The sequence below is a fragment of the Ochotona curzoniae genome, unplaced genomic scaffold (assembly GCF_017591425.1).
Source record: "Ochotona curzoniae isolate NIBS_2020 unplaced genomic scaffold, NIBS_Ocur_1.0 contig_3520, whole genome shotgun sequence".
NCBI lineage: Eukaryota > Metazoa > Chordata > Mammalia > Lagomorpha > Ochotonidae > Ochotona > Ochotona curzoniae.
Window position 1 is genome coordinate 25,077,244 of NW_024465894.1, and position 24,809 is coordinate 25,102,052.

General features: G+C 38.8%; 1 protein-coding gene across 7 annotated transcripts in view; it reads left to right on the forward strand.

Annotated features, from left to right (window-relative positions):
• The window catches only part of TASP1 (taspase 1), a 233,377-nt gene that overhangs the window by 56,700 nt on the left and 151,868 nt on the right, over positions 1-24,809 (forward strand). For 6 of the 7 annotated variants that reach the window (XR_005884033.1, XR_005884032.1, XM_040981828.1 and 3 more), the window contains 2 exons: positions 3,111-3,190; positions 9,125-9,231. The exons of the other annotated variant lie outside the window; for it this stretch is intronic. Coding sequence is in view for 4 of the 6 variants with exons in the window: in XM_040981828.1 (XP_040837762.1) it covers positions 3,111-3,190; positions 9,125-9,231 (187 nt within the window). In the remaining 2 variants the exon portion in view is untranslated. The remainder of the gene's footprint in view (positions 1-3,110; positions 3,191-9,124; positions 9,232-24,809) is intronic. 7 annotated transcript variants of the gene reach the window in all.

Consider the following 24,809-nt stretch of genomic DNA (forward strand, 5'->3'; position numbering starts at 1 on the left):
TTCACTATATAACTGTAGAAGTCTACAAAAAAAATTTGGGGGGATATATGTATAGGGTAGCCTCCTTTTTAAGGTTTCTAATTCCATTCATAGGGGTCTTCTCATGATCTGATCAAATGTGTGAAAGGTCACCTAATACCATCTCAATAGCTCAGGGATTACAATTTTAAAATAGGAATTTTGGGGATTATAAATATAACAGATACACATTTCTCTAGTAATTTCAGAACTATTTCTCTTTTTTACTATGTATTTGATGGTTATATATTAATTTCAAATTTTGCATTCTTAATTTGTACTTTGTGCCTTTAAGCTTTAAAGAATCATAGCCAAATTTGTGTTTCTTCAGTTTTATATTTAGGTATTTCAAATGTAAAATGCAATTAAAAGTTTATTTTGGCACAGATTTCTTAATACATGTTTTAGGATGATTACATAGACATGGCTTCTTGCAAATGGGTGATTCCCCGTCAGTAAGATTGTGAGTTCTTGTACCATTGCAGTCTTTGCTCAGACAGCCCCTTCCAGGGAGATTTGCTCTCTACGCTGTTGGAACTGCTCTTGCAGCCCCTTAAGGAGTGCTTCCGTCATCACCTTAGTGCTGGTCTCAGTAACCAGTTGTTCTGGTGTCCCAGCGCTTCAGACCTGCTTAAACGTAGATTAATCTGAGCACAGCACAAGGACTGTGCTATCCTTTATGGAGGTTTGCACTGTCATTTTAAACTTTTTCAGTATTTTGCCAATGTTTATGTGATGTTAAGTACATTTCAAGAATTGTTCTAAAAGCTTGAAATTCGTTGGCAGAAAAAAACCGAAAGATCTGACGCCTATGAAACTTGCAGTTTACAATGTAGAAACAAGAAAACAGCAGATCTAATGTGTAAGGTATCATTTATGCAGTATGTAAGAAAAGCAGGTTGAGGGAATTTGGGATACTGGGTAGTGGGGTGCAGTGTGTTCAGGTGTATTTCCAAGCAAACGTCACCAAACAGATACCTTTGAGCAGGTGAGGTAATTTGCCTGTTGAGAAACAGGGAAAGAGCCAGAGAGGAAACGACAGGGAGGCCGCAGCCTCCATGCTGTATTTTCACCTGAGATGGGTGTGGGATATGCCAGGGGTGAAGAAAAGCAAGTGACCGGTGGGCAGGATCAGATGACTCTGTAGCTTGTCAATTTTTAGCTAGTCCTCACATGAGACTTCACGGGGTTTTGGTAAGACAGACGTCACTGACTGGTATCTGTGTTAACGGGTAGGCTCCTTTTCTAGAAGCAGGAAGCACTACAAATGCCACCGGGACAGCTCAGATGGGCATTGAAATCTGTACTTGGTTTGTTTAATGTTTGAACTTTATCTGAAAGCTTTTTCTTGCAGTAATCTTCGTTTGAAACAAGAATAGGAGAAAATTATTCTCAGAATCCTTTGCAATTTTTCTAAAAATAGAGATTTGAAGAGGTGAAGTGGTGCTGACCCTGGCCCCCCTTTTCCTAGTAGACTAAGCTTTCGCCTTTAGGGCCAGCATCCCATATAGATACTAGTACAAGTCCTGGCTGCTCCACTTCCCATCCTGTTCTCTGCTTGTGGCCTAGAAAAGTAGCAGAAGATGGCCCTGGTGCTAGAACCCCTGCCTGCACCCATGTAAGAGACCGAGAAGAGGCTCCTGGTTCCTGACTTTGGATTAGTTCAGCTCTGGCCATTGTGGCCATTCGAGGGTGAAACAGTGGATGGAAGATCTCTGTCTCTTCTTCTCTGTAACCTTGCCTTCCAAATAAAAATTTAAAAATAAATCATTTTATATAAGAGGTGAAGATGTTGATTATTGGCCCTCTCATTTTTCCAAGGTCTTCCTGCATTTCCAATTTTATGTATGTTGGAAAACTATTATTTGTGATTAACCATTTAGTTTTGTTTTGGAAAATTTTGAATGTGTGTCTCTCTCCAGGTGCTCCAGGGTTTTCTTTTGCCAGTCTGTCACCAGCCTTCTTCTTAGTGAAGGCTTCAGTTCTGTTGCCATGAGTTCTTAGCAATGCAGTGATTAGCAGAGTAGAAACAAAAAGAGGGAGTGGGAAGCTTCGTAGGTCATCACAAGTTCAAGGAATCTGTGTCTCCTTCCTGAAATCTTTAAGAAGATGGCTGTGGAAGAAGATGAATTATTTATTATGCTGTTTTCTTGCTCAAATTACTTAGAGTGAGGTAATTATCCTGAATGCTAAAACCTTTAAGGTTTGCTGTAGTTCACTATATTGCATTAGAACTTGTAATTTACAGGTTTTGGCTTTTACTATAATCCTTTTAGCATAGGAAAAAAGTAAAAAAGATTGTATAATAGCAAATATCAAATAATATAAAAGCAAAAAAGATGTCCATTTTTAATTGTATCATTGCATCTGGTTATCTCTAGATGAAACCTACACATATTGGGGTGATCTAAGTATTCTGTTGCGCAAAAGTATCAAATCTGAAGGCATTCTTAGACTCCTTTTATTCTTAATCTTTTAAAAGTTTGTGTGAAAGGCAGGGCTAAATCGAAAGGAGGAGAGGGAGAAAGAGTGAACGATCTTCCATAAGCTCATCCACACCCTAGATGCCTGCGGTTGCTGAGGCTGGACCAGGCTGACACCAGTGGCCTGTAACTGCAGCCTGGTCTCCCATGCGGGCGGCAGGAGCCCAGGGACCATGGCCATCTTTTATTGTTTTTACAGAACATGAGCAGGGAGCTGGATCAGCAGTGGGGCAACTGAGTTTTGAATGACAAAATCATATGGGATTCTGCCATTTTAGGTGGCAGCTCAACCCACAGTGTCAATGCTAGCCCTTGATTTTATACACTAAACTGAGAGTCATGTTAATCCAAGCTCAATCTTAATATTTTCCTTGTGGAAGTCTCATTTTAATTTTTTTCTTCTGCATTTTTACTTGTGTGTTATTACACATAATACTATTAATTTCTGATTTTGAGATTTCTGATTTGAGGAAAAATTAGAAGAATTTTTGAGCATCTATTTTAAAATCTAGAGTTATGTTTACGTACAGCCTTTTTTCAAGTTTATTTGCAATATTTATTGAATTGTAGAAAATGACATTAAATTTACAAGAATAATTTCTCTGTTAGCTTTTTAGTTGGAGAAGGAGCCTACAGATGGGCAGTAGATCATGGAATACCTTCCTGCCCTCCTAACATCATGACCACAAGTGAGTAGAAACTTTTAAAAAATTAAGCCATGTAAGCATATGTACCCAAAAGTGTTGCACTGCTTCTGTCATGATCCTGAAATAAATATGTTTAAGGAGAAGAGCATATATGCTGAGATGTTTATGGCTGAAAGTTATATAGAAAGTTAATTGATTTTAAATCATCATCTAACCCTTTATGTTTCCGCGTTGTTTTTTCATGCTTTTATAGAAATATCTTTTAGGAATAGTTTTTAGGTTACTTAAAATAATTATTACTGATGTAGCCACAGTTTTAAAAAGCTGTAAAATACTCCAAAGAAAGAGAAGGATAACATAATATTTTAAAAAAGCATAACTTTAATAATATTAATTTTTATATTTATTTTGCATACAGAGATCTTTCATCCACTGGGCCAGACTGAAGCCATGATTCTGGGACTTAGTCTGGGTCTTCCAGCAGGGATGGCAAAGGCCTACCTGAGCTTTCACCCACTGCCTCCCAGGGCGAGCATTGGCTGGGAGCTGAATCATAAGTGGAGGTTGGACATTCAGCTTAAGGTGGGATGTGGGCAGCTTGACTGCTGCTCTGAAAGCTCTCCCCGACAGGTTAGCATTTAATAGCAGTTCTTGAGCAGAGGAGGGGCTCTTTAAGTACAAGTACAAGCAGAAGAAAAAGCAAGGTTGTGCCACATAACAATTAAGACTGGGAAACATTTGTCACAAATAGGACAAAGCGATGCTTGTGCTTAGTCTAGGAAGAAGCTGGCCATATAAAAACCATACAAATGCAATAATAGCCCCATAGAAAAATAGGAAAAGAGCCAAGTCTTAAGTAGACACCACAACATACTCAGTAGGGAAATTGAAATTCAAGGGAGTATTTGTTAATGTTCCCTTTTAATTTGTGAAAGAGTTCAATAAGTTATATTACTTCTGATAAGTTTGCATTATAAGTACTAATGCAAATCAGCAAAGATTTTGGAGGGCAGCTAAGGATGAAAAGCCTGAAGCCTGTTCTGCTTCTGGTGTTGGAGACACAGACTAAGAATTAGGTAAGAGGGTGCTTGGTGAGCATTTTTAAGGACATGTAGTTTATGGAAAAGGTCTTTGCTCAATAAAAATGAATGCAAGTAAACGAGTTGTCACTTATTCTTGTACTGAAGTGTAATGAAGTAACCAGAAATGTTGTGAGGACTCAAGTTTGATAGTTAATCTAGTGGATTTGATAGGACATGAAGAATGAAATGGTAAATGTGAATACAGGTCTGTTTTTTAAGATGTAATCATGGCTAAATATTTCTATAAATCTCAAAAATATCTGCTTTTATTTTTTAACTTTGTTGTCATCAAAGTGATCTGTGAGTAAAATTTAAATAATCAAATGGAACATGGGGAACATTAGCGCTAAGAAACCAACTTGTATAAAAAGAATATGATTATATTTTCAATAAGTATATAATAAGGCTTAGCTCTTAATAATATTATAATTGACCCTTGAACAGCGTGAGTTTCAATGGTGAGGGTCCTTTAATTGAAATGTCTTCTTTGTGGAGATTGTGACGATTGGAAAGCTGTTGGATGAATTCCATTAACCTAGAAACATTTAAAAAGTTAAGAAAGGTAGTACCTTATGAGTACATCAGATGTTTATAGATAAGTTATTTCATTTGCTACAATAAAATGTACACAGACCTACTGAGCTAAAATTTCTCAAAACTTACACAAACACGCAGTGCCTTTTGTAGTGGAGAGAAATGTAGACAAAATTAAAGATGCAAGGTTCAATCAGAACCACCTCAAATTATGATTTATACTGTTTTCCCCTGTGTCTGTGTCATCTTCCGTAGCTCTGGAAGGAAGCTTCACATTAGATGCAAATTTGTAATAAGCATGTTGATCTCTCACTGCCTGTGTTTGAAGGCTTATTTGTATCTTCACAAGAAGTATTCATGCAGCTGGAATCTGTAACAGGGAAGCTAGAGGGGATAGAATTGTGTGTGTGACATTAAAGCAGAAGTAGGCATGTTCTCAACGCTCCTAGTTCCCACTTGGAATCCTGTCCCACCAACTTTCTAGTGAAAGTTATTTTGGAATTTTAGTACCAAACAAAAACAGTACTTATGTTACTCCCATTCCCCCTGCCATGTGCCACTTGACACCTAGCAGTCTAGAGATTTCCTGGTTATGCCTAGGTTATGCCTATGTCCGTCTGGGATGTCACCTTACTTTGTCTTTGGATCTGCTTTGCTTCTTACCAGCACTGGATTCTCTTGTTCCCGTGTCTCTGCTTTTCTTTCTTGGTTTATTCCTTACTGGGTGAATATGAAACTGGAAATAATTTTCTCTTAGGTTTTTGAGGAAATTGTTTTCTTATCGTCTGGTTTCCAGACTTGCTATTATGCCAGACTCTCAGTTCTTAGGTTAAATGTTGTGTGTTTTCCCTTTGGAAGGAGGTTTTTAATTCTCATGTTTTAGATATCATTGTGAAGCACATTGAAAAAATTTTTTTCTTTCTTCATGCTGGGTATTCATTTTGCATTTTCACTTTGGAAATTCATGTGCTTTAATTTTTGGGGGAATTCTTCAGAATAATGTCTTCCTCATGTTCTGGTCCCCTGTGTTTTTCTCAAATTTTTTTTGTCCTACTTTTCAATTTTTTTTCAATTTTATTTCCCATACTTTCTAGCTCTGATGACTTAATAGCTTTAGTTTTTGTATTTTTAGTATCCTTAGCTGTATCTCTAATACTTTGATAAAGAATGTTGTATTCTTTTTGAAGATTTATCTTTTTTGAGACAGCATTGTGTGCAGTTTGCTCTTATTTTCTGCTTTTGTTTCCTCTTTGGATGATTTGTATGTTTTCTGACTCTTTAAACCTGTTGGAAAAATTTTCCAGTCCTGCTCTATTCATACTGACCACAAGGTTGGTTGAGTGAGCAGGTTTTTGTGTTGGGGGCTCTTGGTGTTGTTCCAACAGATAAATATCTCTCTCTGTATGTTTCCCCTGAGAGAAATCTCTCAGGATTAGAGAGGGGAAGGAGTCGGGGGCTGCTCTCCCCATTTCCAGACTTGGGTATAAACTTCTGCTTTTAGTGCAGCAGTTGCTACCTGCGCGACACCAGCTCTGTCTGATTTCCTCTGCTTGGGAGCCCATCTGGTTCAATGTCTCTGAAGACCAAACCTTATATTTTCCATAAGTGTGAGAGGTGGATTTGGGCATCCAGATATTCCTGCTTGACACTTTGTGCCAGTTCTCCTGTTTTTAATACAAGCCTGGCTTTCAGAGATAGCAAATGCCTTCTATTCTGAACTCTTCTGATGTTTCTTTGGCAGGAGTGCCTGTCTTCCGAACATTGGGGTTCTGCTCTCTTTCTCAAGGGTTATCATTTCCTAAAATTATGTCAATATTACCGTTATTGTCGTCATCATTGCCGTCACCTCTACTTTGTGTTCTTTGCCTAATGAAACTTTTTTGCTACTTGAATTTCTTTTTGGTTTTAGTAGGATATGGAAATAAATTCATGTTTAATATGCCAATTTTACTTTGCAATATTTATATAAAATGGTTTTACAGAGTGGCTAGCACCAGATTTTGCAGGATGCCAAAATGTTTGACTACATGACAATATTCTGTTTGTAGCAGGAAAAATATAATATACCATAGATTCCTTAAGATGTATATACTAAGTAGCAATATATGTTCTTTGAATAAACACATTTTAAAATTAAGTAACACATACATTTATTCTTTTAAGTTCATTTATTTATATGTATTTGAAAGAATGATAGAGGGAAATAGGGAAGAAGGAGAAGGGAGCTGTCGACTTTTTAGAAATTTGTGTTGTTTTGTTTTTTTTGTTTGAGAGGGAGAGGGTAGGATGGGAGGGAGAGAGACACATCCCATCTGCTTAGGCGAAGGGGGGAGCATGAACGAGGTTCCCTGAAGGTAGCAGCATCCCAGTTACTCGAATCAGCATCCTTGTATCCCAGGGTCTGTGTTGGTGGAAACTGGAGTGAGGAACTAGAGCCAGGAACCCAACCCAGGTATTGAGATGTGGCAGCATTGTAGCTACTGGATGAAGCACAAGCTCCCAAGGCCGGGCCCATAGCTTTGTTTGCAGCAGTTCAAAGTAATGTGCTTCAGTGTGGTCAGTGCATTGAATTAATAAACAAATGCCTCTGACCTCCCAAGTTTCTGATAAGAAATGTGCTTATAATATTATGGAGGATCCCTGCTGTGTGCTGATCTGCTCCGAGACCCTCTCTGTCTTTAGTTTTTGTCAGCTTGATCATAGTGTGTGCCTGAGTTTTTCTTCTCTCAGTTTACTGTGCTTTTGGATATTGGTATTCATGTTTTTCATTAAATTAAACAAAGTGTTTTTAGAGCTTTTAAGCTGGTATTGTGCAAATTCCATACATTTAATTTTATTTTAGTAATTGCAATGACTTAGTATTTTATTAATAGAAGGCTTCAGTAATCTCTAGTTTTATGTTGCGTTTTGTAATTTATCAGATTTGATAAGCTATCTCTACTTGACTATTAAAATCTGTATATCATGTTTGATAAGTTTTATTTGTTCTATACATATATCATATACACATGTATGTTATATAATATACACATATATATTTGAGAGCGTCTGCTTTGGAAGAAGCTCTGTTCCTTCAAGTTTATTGTACTTATTTTGCCTCTTTTTTGTCTTGAGTCATATTTTTGGCATCTTCCTTTCACTTTTTAAGAACATAAGCAAATGCTATATTCTACATCGGATTAGTTTTATATCTGAAGTTTTGAAAATCAGATTAAACTTCTGATAGTAGGATGACTTTTGCAATTTTTTTCGGTCATTTATCTCTTGCATCTGAGTTTTTCTGTACAAACTAAGGGCACGTGCTAATGGAATCATTGGGATCCTTTGAGGTCTGAGGAGTCAGGATGTGTGTGTTTCTGCAGGGTCTGCATGTGCCTTTGGAGGGCTCTTTGAAGCATTTTTGCGTGAAGAGTATGCTTGGTTTTCCCAGGCCAAGTAGGTAATGTGAATTCCCTTCTGAGAGCATCCAAATGTTCTCTAGTCATGGATTTACTAACAGCACTGTCAGATGCAAAGTTGGGACTTGACACTTTTGTGTTTCTTTTGCCTGGTGACTTTCTTGTCCTCCCTTTCAATGTGGGATATCAACCTTTGCATTTCCCATATTGATCTGATCGGTTGGCAGAAAACCTCCAATGTATTTTTTCAAGGTGCATCCTCCCCAACTCTTTTGTCCTTTATGTACACTGTTGGTGGTGGCACACACATTAGACGGGTAATGACTGCTTCACTGCTTGCTTATATTGCAGTTCGAAAGTTTTCTTACTGTTTTTAAAGTGACAACCATTTTATATTTTTATGTCAGGTGAGCGAGTTTCATATATTCCACAATACAGATTTATTCTATCTCAGTGTTGAAAAGAACTCTTTAAAAATAAAATTTAGTTACATGAAAGGAAGTGTGGTGTGTGTGTATGTGAAAGAGTGAGTGTATGTGTGTGTACACACACACAGAGAGAGAGAGAGAGAGAGAGAGAACGAACAAGCTTCATCTGCTGGTTCATTGCTCAGATGTTCCCAGTTGTTGAGGCTGGGCTGTGACCAAGGTAGGGAGCTGGAAACTCAATCCAGCTCTCGCATGTTGGTGGCAGAAGCTCAGTTCTGTGAGCTGTAGTTGCTGTCTCTCACGGTGTGCGTTTATAGGAACCTGGGCTTAGCTGCCAAAGCTGGAAGTAGAACCCAGGTGTTTGGATGCGGATTATGTCCTCTTAACCACTAAGCCCAGTGCCCATCTTGAAAACTTGTTAAATCCTAATTCAATACCCTTGAGGATTTTGTTTTGGGAAGGCTCTTTAGAATATCTAATTAGCCCTCTTGCCCTAATATTTCTCAAATGTTATTTTTAATGTTTCTTTTATAGGATTCAGTTTAGCTGCATTTAAAAGAAACAAGAGGAAACTAGAGCTGGCAGAAAGGGTGGAAACAGATTTCATTCAGCTAAAGAAAAGAAGACAATCAAGTGAAAAGGTCAGGAGGTATTTCAACTATTAATAATTAATGTATAGTAATGACATCTCTAAACTGCATTTAGATATATAAGCATTAGACTATCACTATCAAGTAGATATATGATATGTGCTACCTAGTACTTTTAAGTATTTATTTAAAAGGCTGAGTTTTAGAGAGAGGAGAAACACAGAGCTTCATCATCCCTCTGCTGCTTCACTTTTCAGATGGCCTCAACGGCTGGGGCTCAGCCAGGCCGGAGTCAGAGCATCTTCTGGGTCTCCCCTGCGGGTGCGGGGGCCCAAGTTTGGGCACAGTTCCATTACTTTTCCAGGCACATTGGCAGGGAGCTCAATGGGAAGTAGGACAGCTAAGACATGAACTGGCTGCCATATGGGAGGCCAGTGTTGAAGGTGGTGTTGTTTTGTGGTTTTATATGCTTTACTCTATATAAATATATAATAAATCATCTTTCAAAGTGATAGGTATTTTATTGATATGCTGCCATCTGGGCAACTAATCAGTGCAGTCCAAACTTTTTCATTCTTCTGCTGTTGAAGAAGAGGTATTGAGGAAGCTGCGGCATAGGAAGAAAAATGGAGAGTACTGTGGCTTTTGTGCTTTGGATTCTAACATGCTGTGCAATGCCTATATGGAGTGAATTCACAATTCTCGTCCCCTTAAAAAATTGTGAGAAAATTTGTGTATGGTGAAGTTTGGTCAATATTTTGAAGTATACATACATCCCTGTGTAACTTGGTGCAGAACATTTTCAGTTCTTTTGTGGTTGATTTCCATGCGTGCCATAAAGCATACTACCTGATGTCAACCACACCCTAAATGCCTGAAGCTAATGGTGCGTGTTTCAGTGTGATGTGCTCCTTTGTTCTTGACGTTCTACTTTTGTGCCACCCAAGTCCTCATCAGCACTGTTGGGGTTTTTGGTAGTTATGTAATTCATCAAGCCTCATGTAAATTGATAAATATTGCATTTCAGAAGAGAATTGTATGTTTCAAAACTTAGAATTAAGTGAAAACCAAAAGGAAGGAGAGAGTTTAGCTTGAAAACTAAGGTGAAAAAGCAGAGTTGGCTTATAAAGAACAATCCCTGTAGACTTAAGTGTGGGTGAGGTAACTTCAGAGCATTCAGAAATAAAAAGTCTGAGAACACTCTGTTCAGGATAATTGTTAGTGTTTTTATCTTCCAGTTTTATTTTGTTATTTTTTAAAAGATTTATTTTTATTGGAAAGTCAGATATACAGTGAGGAGGGGAGACAGAAGGGAAGATCTACCACCTGCTGATTCACTCGCCAAGTGGCTGCAAAGGCTGGAACTGAGCAGATCCAAAGTCAGGAGCCAGGAGCTCTTCTGGATCTCCCACACGGGTGCAGGGTCCCAAGGTTTTGGGCTTTCCTCTGCTACTTTCCCAGGCCGTAAGTAGGGAGTTGAATGGCAAGTGGAGCTGCCTATGTTAGAATCCAAATAGGATTCTTGGATGTGCAAGGTGTGGACTTTAGCTGCTGGGTTACCATGCACCAGGCCTGTAGTTTTACTTTTCAGTGTGGAATATCATAGGACTTTCTTTGTGTAGACAAATCTCTGTTTCAAGTTTGTGGAAAAAAGATGAAATAAAACATTTCTATGTAGGTTCACATTCACAGAAAAGACTTTGGTCCTACATGAAAACACTTGCTAATGAATGAATTGTGTTTTATACAAAAAGAGAAGGTTTACGTTTTTTTTTTTTAATTGAAAAAAATGCTTCTCTGCTTGTTCCAGAATATTTTTAGGTTGTAACTATTATAAACATTTTTGCAATTTTTTTGGTCTTGGGTAGGAAGATTTCTGATACAAAATTTACTATGGGAATATAAATATGAATTGTGGGGTTGGTTATATGAGTGACTCCATGTCCATGGGCTAGAGATCCAACATAGGGGCAGACTGGGAGAGAGGTGTCAATTTGGAAATTGTTGACATCAAAAGGAATGTAAATCTGTGTAACTAGATGAGCTCATTATGAAGTGAGTAGAGATACATATCCTGTGAATGAAACCGGGGAATTGTAGAGTTGTAGAATTTGGGAGGAAGAGGAAGCAGCCAAGGGGAAAGAGGGAGCAATCAGTGAGAGAGAGGAAGAGCCAGGACTGTTCCCTAAGAGGGCAACAGAAGAACATTTTATAGAGTCACCACCTGGGCCAGATGATGCTGAGCACTCATTGACAAAGCCAGAAGATAAAATCAAAATGTCTGTGGCATATTAGGTTAAGATGTTCTCTTGATGCTAGCATCCCATTTGAGCCTCCATTAATGTCCCAGCTGCCCCACTTCTGATCCAGCTCCCTACAAATGTTACCTGGGAGAACAAGGAAAGATGGCCTGAGTACTTCGACCCCTGTCATTCATGTAAAATAAAAGTAAAAATAGTTAATCCATGGCATGCTTTTGGCCACAAAACAATAGAAAGCCTGACTGTGGTTAGTGAAATAAGCATTTGTGCGTCTGCTCTTTTGCTCTTCCCCGCATAAATCTAAAGATGGTTGGGCGATGGCAGTTTCAGTTTTCCAGTGAAGCTAGAGCCATCCTATCTGGAATTCTTTGGCGTCTTTCATGCCTTTTTCTCATGGATGATATGTGAAAAATGCAACTGTAAATGTCTCATCTATATTCATGGAGGGTGGGATGAAACTAGTGCCAAATGTGTTTGTGCTTTTTTGGTCTAGAATCCATTTTTTTTTTCCTGCAATTTCCCTTTCTAAGCTTTTAAAAAGCAGTTTATAGAGGATAGAGAAGAATGGGCCAGTTTTGTCGCCTGGCTATTCTCAGACTGAGTTGATTGTCATACTATCCCATAGCTCATGAATTGAGGATGGACACATTTTATTCCCAAGTAAAATGCTGGTTTTTATTTTTAATTAAAGGGTTTGGGAAGAATAGTGGTTGTTACATAGGAAATTTAGAATGTAAAACATTAAAGCAATGCTTTTTTAAAAAAAAAGGCTTATTTATTCTTTATTGGAAAGGCAAATCAGATTTATGGAGAGGAGAGAGCTGTTACATTTTTCTGGTTCACTCCCAAGTCTCTGCAATGGTTGGAGCTGAGCCAGTCTGAATCCGGGAGCCAGGGGCTTCCTCTGTCCTCCATGCAGGTGCAGGGTCCCAAGGCTTTGGCCTGTGCTTGACTGCTTTCCCAGGCCACAGCATGGAGTTGGATGGGAAGTGGAGCAGCCGGGACATGAACTGATGCCCATATGGGATCCCGGTGCTTGCAAGGTGAGGCTTGAGACATTGAGCTGTTGCACTGGCCCATGTTTTTTCTTTTGTTTTTAAATTATGATCTCTCTCTTCACTGTGATAATATGTAGGGTGTACATTAGTAGGAAGCTAGATGGGAAGTGGAGGCAGGACTTGAAACCACACATTTCAAAATGAGATATGGACATCTTGAGTTGCAGCTTAACCCACTGCACCACAGTGCCTGCCCCCAGTGGTCTGAATTGCAAAGAAATTGTATTTGATCCATGACCTTTAAATATTTTTGTCAAAATTAAGTAAAAAAAGTTTGTAGGTTATAAATGTTTAAGGAAGTAGAAAAAAACTAAGTGAAAGTAGTGTTGGTTTTTTTTTTTTTTAATTAAAGCAAAAAAAAAAAAAGCATTAAGAAACGTTTATTTTTTGTAAAACAAATAATTTACCAAGAGTAGCTTGAACTGCTTTCTGCTTTCTTGGCATAGGTTATGTTAGACAGTGAACAAATTTTTTGATATTGTGCTGAATTTTCAGGCCCATTTGATATTTTGGATTAACTCTCAGCATTTTATGCTGTATACTTCTGATACAAAATAAGCTCCCGTAGTAATGTTAGTTGAAATTTTTTGCCAGCATTACTTCCTATAGGATATATTTATCCTCTTTTCTCTGTTTGTTTTATTTTGTTTTGTTTGGTCAAAGCTACATTCTTGGCATGCTTATTCTTACAGTGTTCTTCCGACTAGAATGTTGATGGTGTACAACGTTCCCGTTGCCACCTATTTCTTGTATAGCTCTTCTGTCTTTCATTTGAGTTTCTCTTCCGGTGTTAGGGTTTTGTTGTTGTTTGTTTTACTCTTACCCTTGACATCATTTCCCTCTTTTGATGATCCACTTTTACAAAATATCATGGAGATGCATCAGTGAGAGCCAAGAGGCCCCCTGGCTGTGTGCTTTACCATCTGCACACTGGTACATCATCGACAGACTTCGAAATACCCTGTGCTCGGTCACATATCCTGAAGTGTGGCTGATGTTTGTGAACTCAGGACTAGTAGTAAGGATTGTACGTTAGGGGATTACTCACCGTGACTATACCGTGCACCTGAAATTTGAAAATTTGAACCGTGTTATTGGGGAACCAGTGTGTGTGTGTGTGTACATATATATAGTGTATATATATATATATACACTGTGTGTATATGTATGTACTGCATGTATACTGTATGTGTATATATATACTGTATATATATACATACAAGCATATATGTATAATTTTTTTCCTTTAAGCTATGGTAACTGACCTTCCTACATATTAGGCAAAGTGAAGACTGTATTTTGACATTTCCTTCAGTCTGAGGTTTGCTGACCCCATGTCCAGGGTCAGGTTAGCGTGTTCCTGTGTCCTCTGTAGTCTGTGCACATTGCTATCTAAGAAACATGCCATTGATCTTGTTGCTATTAGAGTACTTATCAGCAGCTTCTTGTGCTCTTGTGTCATGGAGTTAAAACTTATTTAAATGTATTTTTGCCTTGTTTTGATATGAAAAGAAAAATCGATATTTGTGTTGTATTATCCATTAATGTATTTGAAAGAGAAACCTTTCTCTTGGAAAGAAGTAGTTAACTCCTTGGCCAGTTACTCTGCTTTGCCTGTGTCACCAAACTGATTGAATAATTGATTCAGAGTTGCTTGTTAAAAAAGGAGACTCTTACACCGAGAAAACAGACTGCACATCATAACCTGGGTTTCCTAAATGTCACATCCCAGCACTCAATTCCTGGATGTAACTAGAGGGGCCTCTTAAATCTTTGGAATATTAAAAGATGTTGGGGACATTGTTTGATCTCAGTATTTTTGATGTTTCAAATGTCGTTCTTTTCACTTTCACAGGCATATTGTCTAAATAGTTTCCACCTCCTTTTCTTTAATGAGAGATTTTAGAGTTGGTGAATCTTTGCCTCCTCCTGCCCTTTTTCTGATGTAATTTAAGTTTTCAATTACTGGTTTTTAGGTAAAGTAGGATTTATAGAGGACAGTGGAATCAAAATTAATCAGACCTTTTCCATTGTGTGGATATCTTTCATTGTCCGATATCTAATAAACAAGTTGAGGATATTTTTGTTATGCTTTGGTGCTCTTACACAATGTTGTATGTTCAAAACCACTCTAAAGAGATGCTACAACTTTTAATTTTGTGTTTTTTAGCCACCACATAGGGACATCAAATTGGCCACATGTTTCAGAAAGGAAATATTGGGCCTTGCTTTGTGCGCGTCATATAAATATATTCTATTCTTTTGAAGTATATTGTGGGTAACATTTTTTCCTTTTATCCACCATCTTGAAATTATTATGTAAACGCTTAACTGTATCATACTAAATCACTGTAGTTTTTGGGTGAGAGGTAGGTTAAGATCAAAGAAAATAAATGCATGAAAAGCAACATGTTTTCCTCATATTGTTTCATTTGCAGTTGTGTACATTTTCTGTGCGCTGTGTATGCAGGGAAAGGAGTAATTAGGCTTTTCTACAAAATCACTTTGCTTGATCTAGATCTCAAGAAGATGATTAGTACATGGAAACACAAACAGAAGCAGGAAATTCTTCTCTCCATAAGGATAGGTACTTTCCATATTTATGTTTCTTTCATGAAACTGAAGACTTATCCTAAGAAGTAGTTATCTTCTGTTTAAAATTATTCCTTTCAGTTGAAAATGACATTTGCCATCACCAGTCTATGCTGATTACTGAATGAGTTGTAGATTTTATATGCAAATGAATAAGTGGATCAGGAGCATAATTAAAAGTTTTATTAGATTATCACTACCTTATGGATTTGGAAAGGTTATGACCCCTGAGAAATAGCTCTTCTTCCCTGGCTAACTTAATGGGGATCCTTTAAATGCCTATGCATGCAGGGCTGTCAGTTGGTCAGTGTGGAAGTCTGGAGCCTTTATCATGTGACGAAAGAAGTCATGTTTAACAAATCCTAATGACTATTTTTAGTTTGTAATGGGGTAGGGGGTAAGAATGTGAGTTTTCAAGATGCTTGTTATAAACTAACAGCACATGCTGTCAGCCTTTTAAATTCCTCCTCAATTTTTGGTATTGAGTAGGTTTCTGTAGCTTCATTTCAGCTCTTGGTATTTCACAAAAATCAGTGTAAGGATGAAAGAGCATTCCTTTACTCTCATTGGAATAGTCCCTGCTGATCTTGTACATATGTTAGGAGAAAATCATATTGTAGCTTTCCTAACAGGAAATGTCTCCAGTGCATGGAATCTCATTGGGAGTAAGATATAAACCTTCTTATCTGGAAACTGCCTCAGGCTATGATGCTAAGACTATCAGACTGTTAAGTTAGGATTTTAAAATGTGTTTGGATAGTATTGAATGATATTACTGTGAACTAGTCATCTGAATTGACCCATCACAAGAGTGATGATACTGGCACATTCTATGGCTGATACCCATAGAATGGACCAGTGCATGCAAAGACAAAGTGTGTGCACGCGTGTACACATGTGCAGCTCCATCACGAGGACATTGTATCAGAAGACATGACTCAGACCTGAATTAGGTCGAAGGAACACCAGCTGTGAGTTTATGATGGCTTGGTTGGCCTGTTTCCTCTCTCGTCAGACATGGAGATTTTGAACAGGCAGATGCTAGGAACCAGTTGCAGTCCTGTCCCTGAGACTGGGATCACTGGAGGGATTGAGGAAGTAGTCTAGGGCGTGAGGCCCACTAGAATCCTGAAAGAGTTCTGTATAGGGCCGGCTTTATCTAGCCCAGAGACTTGGCACAAACCTGGATCCTCTCTAGGCTTCTGCTTCTTCAGCATGCCAGTTATGAACTGGATGATTACACCATGGTTGTGTTCAGGCCGGTGATCCTCTCGGCAATCTGCACTGGCAATATGGGGTTTGTCCAGATTCTTTGGATTGTGTCACGGAGGAATTCCTACTGCTAGTAGGCACTGGACCTGGCTGTCCATGGAACTCGGGTTGTTTTAGAGGTTCCAGTTCTCAGACATGTTGAATCGATATCTAGGTAAGCTATTGGTTCAGCATCTGAGATTTCTCTGGCTTAGAAAAATAACCTGTTCGGTAATCATTGTTTACACAAACATGGCTCATCCTAGAATTGGGAATTGCATGATTGAGTAACTTGCTCTGCAGTCACTCATTTGGTCTCCAGCTGTGTAGATCTTAGAGTTGCATCCTGTCTCCCTTGTCATTTTGTTGTTCATCGTGACATCCATCTGACGGCCAGCTCCCTCAAGTCAGACCTCCTGCCCTTCTGTGTTCCCTTCGCAACAGCAAGTGTAATGAAATTTTGTTTGTTTGGATCAACCTAAGCTTGTATTTCCACCCAGTTTTCCCGTTTCAGCTTGTTCTAGTTGTGTAATTACACACTTTGATCCAACCCCACATCACCTAACTCATCTCAAGTCAGATTTCGTCACATTTTGAGTGACTGTGGTCCTCCTTACCCAGCTGCCGGTAACTGCCCTTGTCCCTCCGTTCTCCACCCGGCACTGGCTGAATCTTGGAAAGTGCAGCTTCCGCTTGTATTCCTCTTTCATTGCTAGCTGCTGCCAAGAGCCAGCGTCAGGCTCTGTAGTGGCACAGCGCTCTCTCTCTGCACTCTGGCCCTCCCGCTTGTGCCCTGGGCGACACTGGGCAGATTCTTCCTGTGTCAAGGCCATCATGCTTACGATTCCCGACAGGGATTCTGGCCTCTCCCTCCTCTCTCAGGTTAGGCTGTCACACTCTCCAGTTGTCTGTCATCATTGTCATTCTCCTCTGACAGAGTGCCTGTGTTCTGGGAAGACAGGGATTGCATCTGTCTGACTCACCGTGCTTTCCTAGCTTGGTCTGTGCTAGATACTCAAGAAACACATGTTCAGTGAATGTATGCACCGCTTGCTTTTTCCTCATTTTTTCTAGGTTTGTTTACCATCATCAAGTCTATGGCGGCTTATTTTATCCTCTCTACTATCTCTAGAAAATGTGCTTTTATTCATGAATTTTTTCTAAATACAAGATTTTAATACTCATTTGAAGGGAAAAAATGTTACTTTAAAAAAATACTGAGTCCCGTGTTGTTTCAGGATAAGTTTGAGTGTAGAAGTGCTTCAGACTGAACAGTAGTCCAAAAACTATGCCTGAGTTTTCACAGGTTTTCATTTGGGGATATAGTGAAATGAAAGTGTTAATTTATATTAAGTGCTACTAAGTACCACTGTTTTCTCTCCTAAATATTCCAGATAATTTAAAATTGTAAGTTGAGGAAATATCAGAAAATAGTATATTAGAAGTCACCCACAATAATCCAGGGACTATTTTGAAGAGGTGAGTCAGGAGTGCCCACAAGGGGGCGTGCTCATCTAGAGAAACTTGACTTTCCCATTTCTGTATGTGAAAATGCCCCTAATTACAAGGGGCATCTGTGGTAGGCTCATACCAAGTTATTGTTTCTCTAGGAGAAGTCGAATCTGTTTTATAACATGTGTTCATTTTGGGTGTGTGATTTTTCTATGTGTGAGGCAGGTTCTTACAGAATGGAAATGTGAGTTGCTACTTGTGAAATTTGTGAACCTTACGATTGCACTGCTCTCCCTGCACCTCCCCGCCGCCACCACGCGTTCAGAGCATTTTAACTTGGTAGGCGTTGTCTGCTTTTCCGTGAAGTGTCAATGTCTGTAGGATTTCCTTGTGGATCATTAGCCCACGGAATAGGAAATGCTCCATTCATTGCTGTGTGAATCCATCTAGTCTGGGACTGTGAGGAATTCAGTAGCAGGTCACTTGCGAAAATGCACAGGCTTTGTGTGATGTTGTTATCAGACACTGGCCTCATACTATTCAGTTTTTCTTATTCTGTTTTTCCTTTTTAAAAACTTTAGCCTTAATGTTCTCACTAGCAGACATTTACTGAATGTTCTTCATGTGCAAAGTTTTAAATAGGTTTGAAGGAATAAATAGAGAATATGGCAGGTAGACCTCAAATCTTTAAGTATTTGGTCCAGGAGAATAAATAATAAAAGGAAACTGAACTGTTTGGTGTGTGCCAGAAGAATGGAATCATGAAGGAGAATTACAGCAAGTAATTGGATGAACAAAGAAATCGGAGCTGTGATGTTCCTGGCATATCACATCCTGCTGTAAAAGGAGAAAATTGAAGCTGGGTCTTGCTTTCAAGGGTGGGCATCTGGGTGGAAAGAAAGAGAAAAGTCTGAGGGTGAGAGGTCTGGAAATGGAAGCTTGTGGGGACCTTGCAGGAAGGCAGCCTGAGTGTGCGAGCCAAATCTAGAGAGGGGCGTCGGCAGAGGGAGCAGGGCCGGCTGGTGATATACGCTGTGCGTTAAGGTATTCCAAACAGCCAGAGGTCACACTAGTGCTACAGTTCTCCCGTGAAATAAACTCTGGTTTTCTTGGTAGTCTGTAATGGCTGCTGGGGAAATAGGAGTTGGTTGGTTGAACTGTGCACAGAATTGAATGCAGTAAAATAGGGTGTGGAGATGACAAGGCTGCAGTGCCAGTCCCCTCCTGGATTGCAGCTCTGCTCGGCGGCATGGTAACTTTAACTGGACCATGGACCAAAGGAGGAAAATACTTTCAGATATGTATGAATGGGAGCCCATCGTGCCTGTTTGCATTAAGCACAGGAGTATGAATATTGAAAAGTCTTTGAAAACACCTCCGAGGCTAATTTGAGTATTTTGTCATACATAATTCAGATAGCATTTTTATGTCTTTAAAATGTACCAGATTCCTTTCCCTTGCATTCAGTTCTTTCTTTTTCTACTTTTAAAAAAAGATGTTTATTTACAGAGGAACAAAAGTAGAAAGGGTGTTTTCTCTGTTTTAGAATGCTTACCTTTAGTTGTTACAAATTTCTCATTTTGAATAACAACTCTTATGGGTAATTCTGTGGTCAAATAGATGTGTTATACTTAAGAACTATCAGGTTAGCAAAGTCGTCTATTAGTATATTAGTAAAGTTGATGTCAAATATTATTCTTCCGTTTTGGGCCGCTTGACTTTAAAGCCAGGTGAAGTGACCCATCCCAGTTTTCATGGTGTTGCGGCGACAGCAATGGAATCCAGATTTCGTGTTCCCTTGCAGTCCTTTATCTGCTATTCCCCACTGCTTTAAGACTCAGTTCAAAGGCCACTGGAGCTCTGGTATTTAAAAGAAAAAGTGTAATTTTATCCAGAGAAGGTAAATGTATGCCCTAAAATGAAAGAGAGACCAGAGGTCCAGACCACAGCCAGGTGTTCCTGTAAGAGCCAAATTGGCCAAGTAAATTGAAAAAGGTTGCCTGCTCTCATAAAGAGACTTTGTAGCTGTCTGTTTAATTAGCATGATTTTAGCTTGCTTATTTATGTGCTTTTTAATCTGCCCAGGGAATGAATTCACATCCTATTAGTGTGTTAGTTGTGTGCTGTCCCATCTCCTGAAATTCTACCATGCACATACCTCCAGGGAGTCAGGTTACCAAATAATCTTGACGCGTCCCTGTTTCTGAATACGGTTCCTAGATGTGGCTGACTGGTGAGAGTAGGTGGCCTGCTGTGCAGTGGAAAAAAAAAGCTGAAAATAGAATGCAGTCTGGGAATTACTTATTGGAGATTTTCAGGAAATCAGGAAAGATTTGGAGTTAAACAAACTGAATTATCCAAAAATGAAAGTGTTTCAGTGTCATCAAGTTACCTGTGTGAATGAGTTGGCAGTCCCTTGACTGTCCCTTGATGTTACCAGAAGAAAACTTTTAACATAGGAAAACGTGACTAACACCATGATATGTCATTTATTATGGATGGAGTGAGGCTCTTAATGTCTGATAGCATGCGTCTTAGCAGTCTGTTTTGAACAGTAGACCAAGAGCATATGAACCTTTGTGAAGATTGCTTTCCCAGCATGAGAAATGCATCCATCCGGACTTCAATTTTGTGGTTGTGGGGACCAGACAAGGATTTTACAAGAATTGTTCAATGATGTGCCTTTGAGAAAGGATTTACATACAAGGGATCCTAAAGTACTGAATTTAGGGAAGATTTAAATATGAAATAAGCAGAGAGAAGCATGTGAGATGATAGGAAAACAGCCATTAGCCAGGCCAAGGTTGGGTCACACATGGGAACTGAGCAAGACGCAGTTTTAATGGAAATGAAGTGGAGTTGTTTATGAGGTTCAGTTTACAAATATTAATTTCACGATAATGTTACTTGTTGTTAGTGGTGCCTGAAGGGCGAGAGAAGCTGCAAAAGCCCCTAGAACAAGCCAGCATTGCGTCTTCACTCTTTGGGAAGTGCACCACTTATTTCAGGGGTTTAAAGGTGCAGAAAGGGGTCTCCTGTGAATTCAGGAGGGGACTCAGGAGAGCTTTTCTGCAGTTATTTGAGGATCCAGGACTTGAATGTGTGCAATATTTCCTTGTGTGTTTGGGCATAGAAGGTAAAAGCATATAACAACATTTGTGCTGGAGACAATGAAATGAGGTGGAGATGCAGACACCTGTTCCCAGGACAGGAGGGAGGGGGGCCTGTTGAGGTGACACAGGCAACCTGCGGCTCATTAGGTGGCATTCATTTGATCCATTCACTCGATGTTTTTTTGCACAAAACCTACTTTGCTTTTCTGATCTCTATTTAGATCTATTTTTATGTCTGTTTCCTTATTTGTGATTATCTTGTTCCGTATCTTCTTTATTAGAATCCTAGCTTCATTTTTGTTGCCTCTCTCCTGTCAGCGTTTTGGGTATACGTTTTCCTCTCTGCTTTTATTGTATCCTACAAGTTCTGGATGTTTTGTTTTTGTTATTCATTTAGTGTTTTTGTTTCCGTTTGGATGTCCCCATTCTGTTTCTTTCAACATTTCCATTTCCTCATGCTTAACAAATAGCTAGGTTTAAAAGCCCAATCTGTCATTTTAGTAACCCGATAAGTCTTTCATTAAGACGATCGTCATTTAGTAAGAGAGTATCAGTTTTGATTTAAGTGCGGCTTTGCGTTTTGTTTGTTTAGTCATTCCTTGTTGCGTGGCTGATTGTCTTGGATTGCGTTCCTTCTCGAGGACTTTTATTTGTTTCTTCATCTGTACGTTCAGCAAAGGTGTGAGGTGCCTTGCTGGCTTCTGCTGGCGCAGAGGGCTTCTGGGAATCTGTCATTCTGTGGCAGGTGAGTTTTCTAAGCGGATACTTTCCTTCCTTTCTGACTTCCTGGAGCTCTGGATTCTTGTTTCCCACCAGCTCTGGAAAGATTGACCTATATTATATTCTCCTAGAGTGTCTTCCTTAATTTGTCCATTCTCTCTGATTAGGTACAGATTAGACCTTTCTCATGCTATCTTATACAAACTTGTTAGTATTTTTCATGATCTCTTTTTCTGCTTGCTTATAAAGACAATCAAATATAAGTTAATTATGCTTTATAAAAATAGGAAGAAGTAGGGAAAATGTTTTCTAACCTTATGTTTCAAATTCTCTGTTGTGTTCTTAGGGCAGTGCATTAGACTATCCTAGGTGATTTACTCATGCGTCCTTAGCCTTACTGTCCCCAGCAACTCCAGGACAGCAGCTTTCTCCTTCTCTACCTTGCAGTAGTTTAATGTTATAAAACTTGTATGAAAAGCATCATGTTTTGCTTGCTCTTTTATTTCCCTCTTCTTTTCCTGTGCCTGAAAGACTGTCCATAGTGTTAATCGGGCTGTTTCCTGTTAGTTGCTGAACCGTTTCTCAGTACTAATCATCAGAATTTGTTTACCTATTTCCCTTCTAGTTAGATACTTGGATTGTCTCACGGAACTTGTCAGAGTTGTCATTCTCAACTGACTCCATTTGTAAATCAGCCTCAGTGTAACCCAGCTTGACTATCCTGATTGATAGTTCATTCTGACATGAACGCATGGGTTCCCAAATAATTCCTTTTACATTCCTCTATAAATTTCATTTAACAGAGAAAACCTTCTCAATGCATTATTTGAGATTAAACATTACCTGTTCTGTCACTAATGCTGCGAATCATTGCCCATTTTGAGTGTTTAGAATTTTTAGGTAATCCTTCGGAACTTTGCTGTGATGTGAATTTATAATTAAAGGTACAGCAGAATATATTAAAAAACCTGAAAAGTCTGCCTCATCCACTGGAAGTTGTAAAAGTTTCTGTTAAGAGTAATTTAGAAATTAAAAATGTACAAATTTTTTTTTATCATATCAACTCTTATTTCTTTTCGAGTATGTCCAGCACTAATTTGTATAGTACTGAAATGACATTATTTAAGAACCTGTACCTTGACTGTATGTAGTTTATAAGAAGCATCATTTGCTGTTAGTGAGCATCAGAAGGGGCTTTCCTAAAATGGGAGCGAATGCTCATTGGGTGTTCTTATATCCAGATTTTTCCTGAATTCAGCCAGTGCAAATACATGAGAGCAGTTCATTCTCTAAAATTACTTGTTTACAAACACCGGATGCTCTTCCGCCCATAATAGCCCATTGGTTGTGAGCTGCCGTAGGTATCGAAGCAGATCTAGGTATATTGGAGCCAGGGCCATCTTTTGTGCTTGTGAAACTCAAAGATACTAAAGCTGAATGGTGACGTTGTTGTACTGCCATGTAGGGTGGATGCCCATGCTAGATTTAACATGCTTTGAAATCTAACAGAGGTATTCTTATTTATATCAGAAGGGTAGTTTGGTGTGTATTTAAAGGCTATGTTTTCATCTTTCTTACATTATGGTAATGTCACAATATGCCAGCTTTAGGCATATGATGCCAGTTTTATATATTTGAAATTTATTCTTGTATTTTAGCCATTTGCTGTTTGAGCATTCCATACGGAAGACAACTCAAGTGAATAACATAAGTGAAAGATGAGATCTCGTAGATTTCCTTATTAGAGTACAGGTGGATTTTATGGTGGAAAGCACCATACATTTTCTTTAAGAGATTTATTCCTTTTAAAGCAGTTGACATGAATTACTTAATTGAGTTTTTACAATCATTGCAAGATCTGTCTCAGTCTTGGAGCAGAAAAATAAAGAAGTGATTACTAATTTATTGGTTCACTTCAAGAAAGTCTTACTTCAGTATTTTCTGTAATACATGCAATATTTCTGCCAACTTTATGTGTCTGTATGTGTTATTCTTAAGAGAATTTACATACGGTTGCGTTTTAGTCACAATTTTATCAAAAATGAAATATGAATAACGTGTTTTAGTCCACGACAATGGGTTTGTGTATCTGTGTGGTACATTTATTGTTAAGTATTTATGGAGTGTAAGAATGTAATCATAACCGTGCATAGTAACAGTATTGTGTTAACTTTCCTAAGATTTCATTCCTGTACAAATGAGCTCTGTGACATTATTATAGCCGAAATACCAGTGTTTGTCTTTTAGTCGATTTATCTGCACTTCATAAAAAATGTTTAAATATTACTTCATCATCTGTAAATTTGCTTTGCGCTGTGTGAAGCCTGTGAACTAATTCCTGAATATTTATGAAGTAATTCTGATTCGTGCAGGTGTCACAGGCCCTCAGGAAGACTAGCTTAATTCATAACAGTATTCTCTAGTTTGTTGCGTGATTTTTCATTTTTGAACACTGGGTTTTAGTAAATCCACCTGTGTATAATCCAGGTATTCTGACATTAGTTTTTGTGTCTTTCAGGAGGAGTTTGGGTAGGCGTGGGAACTATTGTAGTCCTGGCTGAAATACTAGGAAAGTTGCTTTAAAGAGAACTAATAAGTCTACCTCAAAAAGTTAATTTAAAAGAGATTTGAATGATAAGCTAATTTTGATGTACAAACTTTGAAATCTGTGCATTTAAAAATACTATTTCATGAACTTCTAGAAGATTCTGAATGCTCATGGATCTTTTTTTCTACCAACAAACTGTAATTTCTTCATTCCAGCTGCATGAACTTTGTGAGGTCCACTTGTATCTCCGTGTGTATCCATTATAGGGCGTAGTGTCAAATTGTGTTTCATAGACACATTATGTGGACCTGCGTGTTGCAATTTGTAAAAAAAAAAAAACAAACAAACAAACAGTGGGGTAAATGGGTTTTATTTTTCACACTTTATTTATTTAGAGGGGGAGTAGCAGAAAATTTTCCATCCCTTGGTTTACTCCCTAACTGGTCCCAATGCCCAGGGCTGGGCAAGGCTGACACAAGGAGCGTGAACTCCACCTGCACCTCCCATAGAGAGGGGAAGGGCCCAGGCTCTTGGACCATCCTCCCGTGTTGTCCTGGGTGTCTCCGCAGGATGCTGACCTAGAAACAGAGCAGCCAGGATTAACGTTGGCAGCCCTTTGGCATGCTGGTGTTGC